The 15,403-nt window shown below is 34.8% G+C and overlaps 3 protein-coding genes across 4 annotated transcripts in view; 1 reads left to right on the plus strand and 2 right to left on the minus strand.

Moving 5' to 3' along the window:
• The window catches only part of LOC105680394 (putative mediator of RNA polymerase II transcription subunit 12), a 23,324-nt gene extending 15,607 nt beyond the window's left edge, over positions 1-7,717 (minus strand). Inside the window, exons 1-2 of the mRNA XM_024365783.2 lie at positions 7,600-7,717; positions 6,567-6,940 (exon numbers count right to left, since the gene is read on the minus strand). Of these exons, the coding sequence (XP_024221551.1) occupies positions 6,567-6,575 (9 nt within the window). The 5' untranslated portion in view covers positions 6,576-6,940; positions 7,600-7,717. The remainder of the gene's footprint in view (positions 1-6,566; positions 6,941-7,599) is intronic.
• Positions 7,595-10,460, plus strand: LOC100743010 (F-box only protein 9). The gene is made up of 7 exons (XM_003487295.4): positions 7,595-7,911; positions 8,143-8,364; positions 8,439-8,738; positions 8,812-8,975; positions 9,047-9,238; positions 9,311-9,545; positions 9,634-10,460. The coding sequence occupies exons 1-7, from the start codon at positions 7,909-7,911 to the stop codon at positions 9,853-9,855; spliced, it is 1,338 nt and encodes a 445-aa protein (XP_003487343.1). The 5' UTR covers positions 7,595-7,908; the 3' UTR covers positions 9,856-10,460.
• A 378-nt stretch (positions 10,461-10,838) lies between these two features.
• LOC100743132 (progestin and adipoQ receptor family member 4) lies at positions 10,839-14,765 on the minus strand. Of its 2 annotated transcripts, none has more exons than XM_003487296.4 (5): positions 14,141-14,327; positions 12,431-12,655; positions 12,105-12,208; positions 11,891-12,028; positions 10,839-11,574 (listed from the first exon to the last, which is right to left on the minus strand). In XM_003487296.4, the coding sequence occupies exons 1-5, from the start codon at positions 14,325-14,327 to the stop codon at positions 11,347-11,349; spliced, it is 882 nt and encodes a 293-aa protein (XP_003487344.1). In that variant the 3' UTR covers positions 10,839-11,346. The 2 variants fall into 2 exon arrangements, with proteins under 2 accessions (XP_003487344.1, XP_012237681.1); XM_012382258.3 differs by having other exon boundaries at positions 11,300-11,574; positions 12,596-12,655; positions 14,141-14,765.
• Positions 14,766-15,403: the final 638 nt, after the last annotated feature.

Below are 15,403 nucleotides of genomic sequence, written 5' to 3' on the forward strand. Positions count from 1 at the left end.
TAATCATTTTTGATTTAATATTAGACCTATTTGGATATGAATTTAGTAAGACTGCAGTAAGAGACTGCATTAATTAGAAATTAATCTTTCAAAAATAATAAAAATAAAGAATAATATTCTATTTATTGAAATTATTGCTCCGATTGATGAAATTAAATTTCAACAATAATAAGAATCAGGATAATCTGAATATCGTCGAGGTATAGATATCAATCCTAAAAAGTGTTGAGGAAAAAAAGTTATATTTACACCAATAAATGTTATAATAAATTGAATTTTTAATCATTTTTGATTTAATATTAGACCTGTAATTATTGGATATCAATGAATAAATCTAGTAATAATAGCAAAAACTGCTCCTATAGATAATACATAATGAAAATGACCTACTACATACTCGTGTAATTCTTTTTAGTTGTTGCAAATGTTGAACGAAATATGAAACGATATTGGGAAATATTTTAGAACGTAACGCTTCGTGTTAGAATCATCGAAAGAAACGATCGAACAACCTCTTTGAAGATGTTTATACGCGTCTCAGAGATGCTTATATTATATCCAAATGAAACATCCAAAATAGACTAATTGTAATATTCAGAAGCTAAGTCGAGTGGCATCGTTACTGAAATTCATCTGAATCCACGCTAGTTAAATCTCGTTATATTCTATCATAATTACATAAAACTTGTCTTACAAATGCAGATTACAGATAAAACTTGCCTATAAACGCAAGATTTATCGCGATCGTATAAAATTCTCTGCGGTCTGCTTAAATTTCCATTTCGTTAAAACGAAGAATTTCATCGAACGAAAAAAAGAAAAAAGAAAGCTTTCGTCTGATCCAAACTGCTATACAGCTTCCGAATCGGCCGCGTTAAAAGACGCTACGCGAGCGAAAAAGCTTGCTGCCGATCGGCTACGCGATGATTACCTCGAACCTTCGAAATCGAGTAATAAAAACCGAGATATGAACTTTCGGCAGTCACAGGCCTCGGAGGTTCGATCGCTTAATGAACAGTTATATGGTAGCGGTCGGTTGGAAGACAAAGTGCCATGAGAGATAGCGTGATACATGCTGGTGTTTGGCCAAGGCGGATGAAGAGAGACAAGGTGAAAGAGAAGAGTGGCCGACGGCCAAAGGCGGCACTTTCACTCGACAGTGTGTCGAGGATGTGCATGCTCATGAACTTGCTACGCGGCTTCGTTTGCTGTGGCGAATGTAGAAGCTCGATCACGGCGCATGCAACTCGAGTTTTGTCACGTGCAAGCCCTGGATATCCGTTTGATGTAACCAGACGCATTTGTGACCGCATTTTCGTCGGATCACTTGAAAAGCGAAACTCCACTCGGGGAAGATCGCAAGATTCGGTTAATTAGTCGTCGTCTGATCAATCGGGAGGTTGAGACATCTGATAGAGCGGAGTGTGGGTTTTTTAACGACAAGCGTTCGAACGTTCGTTTTATAGCGACGAGACGGACGACGGAAAGGAGAGGTTTTTTGCTCGAACATAATGACAAAATTCGGTTAAAAAGTAAGATCGTTCGCATAAGAGAGAATAATAACTGAGAGCAAGGGTATGCGTGAGAGCAACGTGACGATTTAGGCTACAAGGTATGAGGATTGTATGGTACGATGTAAAATCTGATAAGAACGAGGTGGAAGAAGGTTGGACGTTATTAAAGCGGAAGAAGCTTTCGAGTGCAAGGCATGTCCTTTTCGAAGATGGATTTTATACATTTGTAACGAGCTATGATTTATATTTGCAAGACGAGTTTTATGTAATTATGATATGACGTAATATGAGCAGCATTGGAGCTGGCTTTGTCGCAGGTTGAATGACATATTGATATTTCTTATTCAATCTCTTGAGGGAACCTAAGCGTCTTTTGGATTGCGAGAAAAATTGTTTCTTGTCAATTATTAAGAGAAACGCGTGCCTTCTAACTTTTCTATAAAGAAGATACAAAACTGTTAAAGTTAAGACCAGCTTTACTAAAGGCACGTATAAAATGCAAGGAAAGAAGTAGAGCAATATTCTTCTTGTCCTTTGCTCGCCAAAGTCGACAAAATTAAGGTGAATTGAAGTTAAAATATCGTCCACACTAATCGTTTTCAAACACACATATCCTGATACATTTTACGCAGGATATTCCAACAAAATTGATGTACATAAACAGAAGGTACGTATCCACTTGAGAGAAAAAAAGTCCAGCTATATTTTTGGGACGCAACGTTGTATCTATAACAAAAGTGGCATTGTAAATAAAGAAATATAGAATAGAATAAAAAAGATGGAAAATAGACGTATGTGGAATTAGAATCTGAACAATTGCGTATTCCTGTGGCGTTAATCCGTCTCTAGCTGGAGCCAGGAAAAACATACGACTCGTTACAGTTACGTGAATCACTGCGAAGACGGTTTAAGGACGATGACAGATGCCGATGAACGAGCGATTCATATTTCGAGCAGGTTCACGCAGCAGAAACGCGGAAATCCTGGCACGCGTGAAAGCTGCGTTTCGACAATGTCGCCAACGTGGACGATTATACAACCGAGTCCTTGGCGTTGAATAATGTATAGGATCCCGATTGGCGCGACCAGCAGATGCGACAGAATGAAGTAAAGTGCAATTAGCTTGCAAAGTACGATACTACACGTCGTATCGCGGGGCGACGAGTGAAAGTCGAGGATGACAGGTTTGTAACGACGCCGAAAGAACGTCCTCGTTCGGGACAATTTATCGGATGAGGCACATAACTCGGATGGAGTCGTCGTCGTTGATTTTGTGCCATCGATGAGATCGATGGAAAGCGATCGAAGAAGATGGTCCGATCAAAAGGAGAACTCGAGTAATAATATCTTAAACGAAATATAATTTCAAGTAGGTTCGCTCGTTTAGCTTGCAGAAGTTAAGGGTTGAATAGTCGCGATTTAAGACTAGAATTGGGCTACGTGATTATTTACCGTAATTTTTCTTTTGTTTTATTATTTATAAGTAGTTATTATACCGTTTTTACTTGCTACTTATCATTGGCTCTGGCCTTTGGATTTTATAAATTTAATATAAATTGTGATAACTTTCAGTCTCAAGACTGTGTACATTGATAGTGGAGTTCTAATTAATAATAAAAGTTCTAGAGTTATAGTACTAACGATAGGAACTGGCGTCGATCGATTCTTCAATAATAAACAGATTGATACTATTCGTTATTTGAATTTCTCAAATAAAATAGAAGGGTTAAGTCTTCTTTGAGTGGATTTTCCCTAAATTTGATTTACGTGTATAAGTATCCCTTCCCTCCAATAACTGTGGAAGAACAAAACAAAGAGACAGTAAGGCAATTCACCAGAGAGATCCATTTTGTAACGAGAAACGATTAGTATCTGAATATGAAACAAAAATGATTATTAAAAATGTTGCTTTTTCGAAATGAAACAATAGTCAGAAAATAGAATTCAAGTGGAAAAAATAGCGAATAAACCAATGAGCAAATAATACACAATTTTAGTCGAAAAGAAAATAATAAAATTGCCTTTTCTTTTATGAACCACGAGTAAAAGTGTTTTGAACAATTTTCCCACACCACGAGGCACTCGAATTACTCACGAACGTTCGTTTAGACATCCTAACTATTTTAAAGGTATCTTCGATTGTTTCGTAACGATCTCTTAATAAGTTTCGAGACTGGTGATCGGAGGCTGATCTCGCTTTCGGATTGGGTCACGCGTCATCATCGTCGAGAGAAAAAACTTTCTTCTGGCCAAGGATGGAAAAGATGCCACCTGCTTAAGGTTCAACGAACCCATCGCCAAACGAGACGCATAGTGTCCACACCCTAATCAGGACTCTTGTCATAAATCGTTTGGTAATTACTTTCTCCTAGAATGTGATTACACTGAGCGGAAACGTGACAAGAGACACCTGATCGTTGTGGTTACGCGTTGAAACTACGCGGATAGCCATTTCTTTCAGGGACTACAACAATCCATCGTCATTTGTTTTGCCGACGGTGAAAATAAATAGCACGAAGAAATGCAGCCTTTCTCAGAAGAGATGCAAATATACAGATGATTCATGACTTGTTATTGAATGATACAAAACTTGCGCATAATTTCTGTTTTTAGTGAATTTATGACGTTGTGGGTTTATCGAGCTTCTCTTAGCTGCAGTCCCTTTAATTTGTCAGAGAACATCGTCAGAGAATATCGTCGAAGATCTATTTGCCATCTGTAAACGAGAAGAATTGTACAAAGGAATTTTCAAAACACCTAGAAGTATCCACTGATTATAAATTGAAGAATAAATCAGATATACGAGATGTGATTAACGTAATATAATTTTTTGCTAAATATCTAAATTTCTGATACTCGAATCGTATCTTCCCGAGAATTTCGTTACCTTCTCTGAATTTATATTAAAACATATCTTCTTTAGAATATTGTTCTTGTTTTTAATAAAAATTTGCTTTGATCCTCCAATTCATCTCTGAGGGATCTATGAAGCAGATCAGAAAAGAAAAAAGAAATATCAATTTCCCTTTACTAAAGAAACACACTTTTCCTATATTTATAGATTCTATCTGTAAGATTAAAAGAAGTGAAACCATTTATAGGTTCCCTAAAGGAACGACAACTAAAACTAAAATGATAAAAGAAAAGTTGTGACCATAACCGCGATATTAAGTTCCCATACGCGTATAAATTATCACTATAAATGGGCAATACCTATATCTCGAGTTACGTATCACTAACTTCGAGAAAGTGTTGGTCTGAAATGAAATTCACCAATTTTTCTCGCGGGACGAAGTTCGTTTTACGATTCGCGATCCCCTTGCGTGTTACACGTCAGTTAGTAACTGTTGCATGAAGTCAATTTTAATTTCAATTAATCGCTCTTGTACTAGATAACAATTAGGTTGTCCAATTTGCAAGTTCGCGAAATATGCGTGTTATATTCGTGAAACTTCGATCGAAGATTAATCCGATCTGCTGGATTATTTATTTTTTTTTTCTTTTTTCCCTCCATGAATAATTGAAAATGTAAGAAAATTTCAGAAAAGAGATTCATTATACAGTAATTTTGGATCTTTTCAAATAATTCTAAGGAGAATAACGTGGCAAGAAGGAAAAAGTTGGAGGAAAGCGGCGTGATGTTCGAAAGAAAGTTCTTCGCGATAGAAACGTGTAGCACCTTCAACAGTGAAACTAAAAGTCAACGAGGAATTGAACGATACTTTGAACGCAGTATGTGCAAACGCTGAATAGAAATTAACCCCCTTTATCTAATGATTTGTAAATTAATTTAATACGCTAAATACATAGTTCCAGGTGTATACGCCTGAGATAAAGAGAAATGTAAATTGAGAGAAAAGTATGACAAATGAGATACAGTCTTTTTTTCTTCGTAAAACTGTCATTTAACATATAAAAGTTCTAAATATGTATTAGAAAGTTTAAATATAATGAATGGAACGTCAGTTCTTAGAATGCTACGTTTTATACTCTATACATGAAATTGATTTATCAGATATCATATTTATAATAGAAATATCAGTATTTCCTTTGATTCTATTAAATATATGCTTTTTTATATCTTCAAAGAAACAACTTGTACTGGAAATAGCTCATTATTGTTATACAGAAGAATACTTTCATTTTTCACAAGGTTGCTAGTAATTGTATTCGTAAAAATGATATTTTTTCCATACTCTAGTGTCAAAGGATATAAACAAGAAAGTATTACAGCTTTATGTAAAAGATACTAAAATATAATTGAAGTAAATATTGTTCTTTTTTTCTTTAATACTCAACAGCTATATAGAATTTCATTTTTCACCTAACCCAATAATATCCCTATAATTTTTTCAACGAAAGTAAGAGGAAAATGGTATTATTCTCGTATACGAGGATGACGTTCAATTAAATACTGGTGTAAAAGGAAATTCCAGCCGCGTGTAGACCTGGAAATATTTGAATCGCGGGGCGCACGAACAGAGAAGAGAAGAAAGTCGCCTGTAACAGAATGCTCATCGGGAACTTCTTCAAACTAGAAATCTGAATTTTTCCAGCATTGAGTCGCACGGCACAGGTAACTTTCGATTGCCATTGCGTCGACTGTATTTACACGGAACGCACCGTGACACAGAAAACGTTCCTTTTAACGTAAAACTAGAACAGTTATAATCAAAAGCAAGTGAAACTTACTCTTATCATCCTGAATAATTTCCAAACAATTCTATGTAACAAGTCCTGGTTAATTTGAAACAAGATCAACGAAATATCAACATTCTTATGATAATCTGTTAGATAAAGAGAAATATGTCGGGACTTTCTTCTCTGCACACAATCGAGTAAAATCTCTCGGATGTCTCTTCTCACTTGCCTTTTCAAAACCAACGGTTAACACTTTTCACTGTCACACGACACGAGACCTGTCCATCACCATCGAAAATGATATAATGTACACGAGAATAAAATGAGGAGAACCAAAGGCGAAAACGATAGTGAAATAGAGGAAACTTATTGAAAGAAAGGTATACAGTAAATGAGTGGTTTCGTACTCACCAAGCTCATGATGCTGTCTGTGCCGACATTCGGTTAGCACGCGGCTTTTACTCAGGAAGATGATCTTCAAGTAGCGATAGTTCCGTGAAAGAGGAGGGGTCCACGATGTTGATCCACGTGTATGAAACGATCGAGCGAGAAACGAGTCGAATTAAGAATCGCTTCCTCCGCTATCTTCCAAATATCGCAGAGATTCGTGGGCAAAAATGTTACGTTCCCATTGTCCATTTCGAGACAGCTTCCGGTATTTTTGACGAAGAAAATCAAAAACTGACTCACGTTCTCGTAAATTTTCGAGCATCTTAATCTGCTTGAAATGTTTGAAACGTTCTTCGGATAGAATGGTTTCGACAATTGAGTATTGAGAACTGAATCTGTAAAATCAACAATATTATTATGAATATAATTTATTATAAATAATATAATCTGATCGTTGATGCTACACTTATAATTGACATTATTGATAATATGGCGATTGTAATCTTTCATTTGTATAAATACCTTTATGAATGTTAAATATTTTAAGACTTTGGAAATCTCTCGATCGTTACTTCTTATTGTTCTCCATTTCATAGATATAGAAAGAATAAGATTCTAACGTAGAGTAAGTATTAGGATAAAGTATCGTTGAAGTTGATTATTGCTTAGAAAACCAAGTGATTTTCAAGTTATGTTATGTCTCCTTAATGATCATAGTCCGATGTATGAAAAAAAGAAAAAGAAAATAAAGAAAGTAAGAAAGCGATTATGAAGGATGAAAGGGTGTGGCAGGAAATATAATCATAGAAAGGTTAAAAAGGGGAAAAGAGACGAAAGAAAAATGGAAAAAGACACATATATGTTACCCCCCGAAATTAAACTAACATATTTTCTACAAAAGTATTCTCAAACACTTGGTACATATTATCTCTCAAGTATTTAACCTTAAATTATCAAGTACTTAATGTTTGAACTATTAACGCAAGTACTCAACGTTCGGTATCATTTCAAAAAATGTATTACTTATCTTAATGGTGACGTAAAATATACATACCACAGGAAACTGGATTACGTAATCTCCGTGTTTTAATTCTTGGTAACATATGCTTTTGATGCTTTTCAAAAATCATCGTTTTTCAAACTGAGTAGGAATTCAAACTGAATTGCATCAGCTTGAAACACACAATACAGTCTATAGCTGCCGGTTCCGGTATGGCCTTTAATTGAATCGCAAAGCAGAAAGGCGAAAACCATGGCGGCGGTCTTGTTGGCGAGATTGTACTTTCGCTGTGTTGTACGCTTTTCTGACCGAGAGTACAAGCGCTGAAGGAATAATACCGTGGAAATCGAAACAGAAAGAAAAATGGTACGTAATATATGGAAATCAATGACTGTCCTTTCATTGTTACCACGTAAGAAGTTACCTACGTCAATATAACCTCAAACGGAGCGGAAAAATAAAACGTCATTTTCAGAATCATTCATAATAAAGCAGCCAAGTAATTGATACAGTCAATTTATTCTTATTTTTGTTATTGAAATGTGATTTTAATAGGTGATCAGGTAATTTATAAACATTTGATCGTAATATCAATAGAGCCACTCTAGTGAATCTAGCGAGTCAGATGACGGTGGAGATGATCAGGAAGGGTCTTCTTTCTCGGAAACGAACATCGAGGATGCTCTGACTTCTTTCAGAGAGCAATGGCAACGTGAATTAGAGATATCGCCCAAAAGAGATCGACCAAGAACACAGCCTACAAAGACAGTTAAAGTTGATGTCTCTAATTCTAACGATGAAGAGTCTATTGAAAGCAAGGTATAATAATGACCAATGGATGTTCTAAAGATATCTCTATGTATGTATATAATATGTGGAAGTAAATATTTCAGGCAAGAAACTTGTTCCTGAAAGGAATTGAATATGAGGAAAGAAGGAAGTTCTATGAAGCAATTCAATTTTACAAACGAGCTGTGTTATTAGTTCCTGACATTGAGTTACGTTTATACGAATCAACTAAAGTAAAATCAAACGATGATAATCATGAAGGATATGACAATGATATAAACAACATTGGTGAAAATGCTGAAAATTATAACGAAGAAGATGAAGAAGAAAGCGATTTATTTGTTAAATTATGCAAAATTGTAAATCAAAATAAATGCGTTTGTTTCCCTAAATTTGAACAAACTGTGAGTACATACACTTAGAATTGTTGGGTAATCTATATTGTTGTGCAACATTATCAGGGCATTCCTTTTTCAGACAACACATATTTCTGCCTTGCCTATGGAGATAGTGCTTTACATCCTAAGATGGGTTGTATCTTCAGAACTTGACTTGAGATCTCTTGAAATGTTCTCCAGAGTATGTCGTGGATTTTATATATCTGCAAGAGATACCGAAATCTGGAGACTTGCCTGTGTTAGGTATGTCAATAAAAATCACTTAATAGATCTCTGTAATAATGGAGTGATCACAAAATGATCAAATTGTATAGAGTATGGGGTGTAAATTGTGGAACCTATGCTCCAAAATATCAATCATGGAGAGATATGTATTTACAACGGCCTAGACTAAGATATAATGGATGTTATATTAGCAAAACCAGTTACATTCGTGATGGTGAAAATAGTTTCCAAGATCGATTTTATAGACCTTGGCATCTGGTGGAATACTTCAGGTACCTGAGGTATGTGATGATACTTGATTATATATTAATGGAGAAAAATGTCAATTCTTATATTATTTCTTTGATAAACAGATTTTTTCCCGAAGGAAGAGTTTTGATGCTAACTTCAACCGATGAAGCCCAAAGTTGTGTAAATTTTTTAAAATATCGCACTCCACGGAATCCATCGGTTCTTATTGGTCATTATATATTACGCGATAATTGTGTTATTCTAATGCTCAAGAAACAGGAAATAAAAGGAGTTAGTACATATAGAAAGAAGAAGAAAGAAACTATGCATGATAGTGGGGAACAAACATTTCATATTGTAAATATCAATGTATATTATATCAAAGTAATTAATATTAAAAACATGATGAGATGTATGATCAAATTATACTTATGAATATTTATAGGAATTTGAAATTCAGGATCATCATAGACGGTTAAATTCGCAATTGAAATGGCTGAGTTACACTATATTTACAAAATATCGAAATGGACATGAAGCGAAAATGTGTTTAAAGGAGCCATCTGTAAGAGAATGGAGAGTATCGGCTATTGGCGGGCGATACCCGTCGCTTAAATTTAGCAGAGTTAAAAGTTATACTCAAGAAAGTGAAGCTCCTTTACAATAATTGTAATTGAACGCAAAATTATTAATCATCTGAATTGTGTAAGAGTACCTACATAATGGAACTGAAATTTAAGAGAAGACTATATTCTTCAAGCGAACGTTAAATCTTGTACAGATCACTCTTGATGTACATTCAGAGTATGCACGTTAATGTTACATTCTTCCGCTTATAAAAATGTATTATAAACAAGTTCTAATGAAAAAAATACTTTATTCTTAATTTATTATCAAAGTATTTCTTAAATAATTTTTATTAACCTACTGTACAATTCTAGCGTTACAGTTTTCTCTTAAATTCTATCTACATTAATTGTAGGTGATACGTACTGAATGATTTAAGATTTAATATATTGTTTACTATGCACTTCTACGATGCGTTATATGTTTTCAATATAGGTGCTTTTATTTTAAAATATACTAATTGATCACTTTTTTATTTATTTATTAATTATGAAATTTTCAATAAAAATAACGTCGGAGATAAATAATTTTAACGCAATACATACATATATCGATAATTAATTTCGATCAGACTATAAGCTACTGCAGCATGCAATTTATACCAACGATCAGATCCGCAAGGACACGTTCATACACGATATGGTATACTAAAAATATATTTATTTAGCACGCGTACTATCTATTGATAAATTTCCTCTTCAGATAAAATATTTCATTCTTCGAGACATTCTTGCGGCTCTGCTCTATGCGAATTTCATATAGAACTTTATCATAAACGTATACACTCAATCAAAGTACGTGAAAGAAACGAAAACACGATTGATATACGTATATTAATTAAATTTATACCATTTACTTTCTAATTGTAAGATTTATCGACTGTGGATAGCAGGTTAATCTATGCCTGTATTTCAAATGTAAATGAACGGATTGTGCATTCTTCGTTCCCGATACCTCTTTATGGGCGATGAATTTACGTATGAATAATTGAAACCCCTATGGAATTAAATAAATTCCAATCGATATTTTGGGATAGTTTTATTCGTTTACACGAGTGGTATCGACATTGAGAAACGATGTGTGTCTAATTAAAGGAACGAATGTCCGGGAACACATCTTATAAATTATTGCGGATTTTAAATTCTTATAATCACAACAATAAACGTATTTTTGATGTGCTTATTCGAGTTGAATTATTTTACTCGAAAAAAATGGAATTACTCCTGATATTCGAATTAACGATGAAAATAAATATTTCACCATTTATCTTATTCTCTGTGATATGACAAATTAACTTTTGTACTCGTACTTGTACTTCAACTATTCCACGTGCTCTCTTCTCGTTATATTTGCTTTTTTTTTTATATGTATTAAATTTTGGTACGTATACTTATTTCTTTCTTTGGTTTCTTTACTTAAAAAGTGGCCGTCGATTAAACAGAGTGTGTACCTACACACAAAGTAACCGACGGTTGGCGTAGGCTCGATTTATCACAGACTTCATTAGAAGATTTTCACCCACACCATTCGATCACAGTTCATCGTGTTTCAACTGATCGAGGATCGTTTTATTACACGCGGACGAGTCGGAGATCCAAGCAAGATCTTGCAGAGTCGCAGCGTGCATCGAACAAATCGCCAGGACAACCAGCACGTGCATTAAATTATGAGAATTCAACATTAGATCCAGTTTGCCTGGTATCCATTTCTCAGGAATACGCAAGGCGCCTATTATTGCTCCCACAACCGCTACAAGATCCTAAAAGAAGATAGGTATTTTTTCAATGGTTTTATTTTATATTTTAATGATACATAATACAAAAATTTACTAATTGCATTGACTAATGTTACTAATACCTTTTTATTTAATAGATACATTTAAAACTTAAGCATTTTCTCTGAAATGAGCAAATGGTCAACCCCTTCTATCTTATTACTACATCATTGTGTTGATACCAAATAGTCTATTCATTAGAATTAAAAGGTGAAATTATAATAAATTACAATTTTTATTCGCATAAACAAATAAAACTCTAGTTACAGAGAGTTGAACCGAAGTATATGACAGCATTTACCTGTAGTACAATGTGAAGTAAAGCGTCTGGAGAACCACCGCCGATACCTAAGTATCGCAGAGTCATCATCAGCATTCTCATGAGAAAAAGGGGTGCGAAACATAATCTTCTCTCCCAAGGAGATCGCGCGTTCATCGCCTGTGAAATATACTTTCAAGTGTTCAAAAACTAAAGACAATGATTTTTAATTTCTAATGGATAAGTCCGTGGATACCTTAAGTAGACCCCAAATGCAAAAGAAGCAGTAGATGAACATACAGAAGTACCAATAAATATCAGGCAAACAGTGGATTGTTGCAGCCATCATAGGTATTGCCCCTAAGATTATGAATGGAATTCAAGTCTATTAGAACTATTATCGTATTATTCATATAACTATTGAATCATGCAGAAGCCAAACTGATCAATCAATTCTTTGATTTCTAAGAAGCAAACGCTAATACTAAAATTAAGAATGTTTCAGAAAGTGAAGTTAATCACTTTGATTTCTAAAGTAATAAGGTGATTCAATTATACTGTAATAATCGCTTAAATAATTACCAAAGCTTTGACACAGCCATATACCGATCATGTCTAATTTTAATAGCGTTCGGTAGAAGATCTCGTCGTAGTTCAAATTCATAAAGAGGTGGTAAATAAAAGACCCGATCCACGGACTAGTGGCACCGATTAAATGACACCAAGATAAAACTGCTATGAGGATACCTTTGGTATTCCATGGGAGAAGTTGCGGAATGGTCAATAACATGTATAGGATGGCAAATCCTGTAACATAATTTTGTTTAATTAATTTACATTATCAAAAGACAGGATATAAATAATAAACTTAAGAAGAGTGTCATTAATTTGTTAAAATAATTACAACTGAAAATCTATTGATCCTATGCAACAAGTCATTTCTTGTCATACAAATGAATGATATATTATCATATTTTCATTGTACAAGTACATATGAAGTAAATATTTGGCTTAATGAAATTGATACATAATTTGTACTTGTTTGTAATATTCTCTATTCTTTATTCTGTCCAAAAAGATAGAAGCTTCCATTCTTTAATTATAAATAAAGAACACTCTCTCTAATTACCAACTTCTTAATTACCTCGTCGTATAAAGTATCTCGTGCAACAGCGAACAATGTTCATTTTTAGAGAATTAATGTTCATTAAATAAATGCTTTTACGTGATGTTCGTGTTTACCTTCACATACGTATAGTCTCTTTTACGCCCATTATTCTTCGGTTATTAATAAACTCTTTGTTGTTTGATATGATTGACGTAACGTGACATTCCCGTTTTAGACATTTTCCGCACGATATTACATACATACGTAATATCGTAAAATCGTCTCATGGATTGTTCAATCGGATCGTTAAAAATTGATATAGAACATGCATATGAATATTGGATGAAGGTATTTAGGAATTTCTCATGAATTTTTCTTTTCAATATGAGATTACTATTATCAATGTCACGAATAGATCACCGAAGGATAACGTACGGCTTCGCTGATCGATCTTTTGTTACCCCGCAGTGCGCCGATAGAAACATAATGATTTCTCTCATAAGTTGACCTTGAAATCGCTAAGTTCAAGGGTAATCCAGTTTTCTACTTTATTGAAGCACGACAGCTACGTAACTCTCCCTTTCGCACCACATTCCGACATTCTAACTAATGTGATTATATCTAAAAGCTAGATACACGAAAATTTTCATATTATAACATTTTAGATTTTTCGAAAAATAGTTTTTTCGCTTATTATTTTATTCTCATTTCAATACTGTCTAAACTGATACACGTGTAGTAGTATCACACGTGTCTAGATAAATCTCTTTCTCCTTTATTTTGATTTCCTTATTTTGAAGTTTGAGAAGCAATAATTACCGTGTATAATATGAATGTACAGATGATTTGCAGCGATATATAGATCAATGTGATGTACTAATGAAAATAACTACGTTTCTATCTCAATAAAAGTCAACATTAATCTTGCTAAAAGAACCTGCTTGCATTTAATAATTACAAGAAGATTTCAATAGATCCAGTATGGAAAGAAAATAAAGACACAGGTATGTAACTCTTCTATATCACACAAGGGTATAGAGGGTTTAATACCAATCATCCGACAATTGATAAAACATTTCAGATCTCCCAATCTCAATTAGACATTCATCCACCATAGCAGAATCCAAGTACCACCATAGCTTCCTAAAGGACTCGCTTTCTATTTTCTACAGCTTAGAACTTACCATGTGTTATGATATTAACAGTCTCATTGTGTATATAAAAGAGACTGCGAAGACACTGTCCGACGGTCATGAGCGGTCTGTAACCAGTGCGGATATGGGGATTGAATTGCAAGTGTTGAGGCATGTCGCTCCATCGTCGCAGAAGGCGAACCTTCGGTTTTTCTTCTTGCGATGGCTCCTCGTGCATTCTTCTCTGATCGTTGTCCTGGCGATAAAATACTTTCGCGTCGCTAATATCCTGGAGCGGAGGATCTGCCGCCTCCGCATGATGCTCGTCGTCTCGAAGCAACGTCGTGCAAACGAAGTGCTCGTGAGGAATGTTAGAAGCACGGAGCCGCGCGCGGGGCACAGATCAAACTCTAGAAACGAGTGTCTTGGACGTCGGTGGTGTCGTTACTGCATCAGTTGCGTACTCGATGCTCTCTGTCCACCACCATCCGTAGTTCCGACCTCTCTGACGGTGCCGTTACCACGGAGACCGCATCGATCCTTTTCATTGCCAAAGAGAACGCACCCCTCGAATACACGCGACCAGTTTCCGCGGGCTTGGTCACGGATTTAGCCCAGAAATGCAGTTCAGAGGGACTTGCTTAATTCGCAGAACCACGCCGGTTTTAGAAATTACACGCGTCATGAACGTATGGGGAAAATCGGCTGTGAGGATTATTTCTAAGGTAGAACACGTGAACATGGGTTTTCGATAGAAGTCTATTGGAATGGAATTAGGTAATGAACCGATTGACCGAACTTTTGCCAATCGAATACACTTTCAGTAGCTTGCGAACGTATTCGAACTCTCGCGAAACTCTTTTACGAATATATTATGAATGTTATACACGCATTATCTTTAACTCTTATTATACGTTTAAAGTGACTTTTCATGCCATTACAGTAACTTTTTATTAAATGTACGTTTACGGTAAATGTCATGTGACTTTTTTTTATACATCCTTAGATTAGTTTTCAATTTTATCGGTATAATCGTTACAGTTGCGTTTCAGTGTTAATGACATTTCAAAATGTTTTATGTAACACGAGCAATGTTCAAATACTTTCTTGAGCTACTATACATGTATGTATGCACGTGGATTCCTATTATTTGATCGAGGAATCGCATAGATAACGAAGAAAATCAACGAATTATTCTTATATGAATATTTGTTTAGAGAACAGCTTTAAGGAAATGAAGTTGTACCATAGTACTTTTTTGACTTTGCGGATCGTATACTATGAATTTCGTAGAAGTTTGATTTTCTTTGTCGG

This window comes from Bombus impatiens, unplaced genomic scaffold (genome assembly GCF_000188095.3).
Source record: "Bombus impatiens unplaced genomic scaffold, BIMP_2.2 scf_0151, whole genome shotgun sequence".
Taxonomy (NCBI): Eukaryota; Metazoa; Arthropoda; class Insecta; order Hymenoptera; family Apidae; genus Bombus; species Bombus impatiens.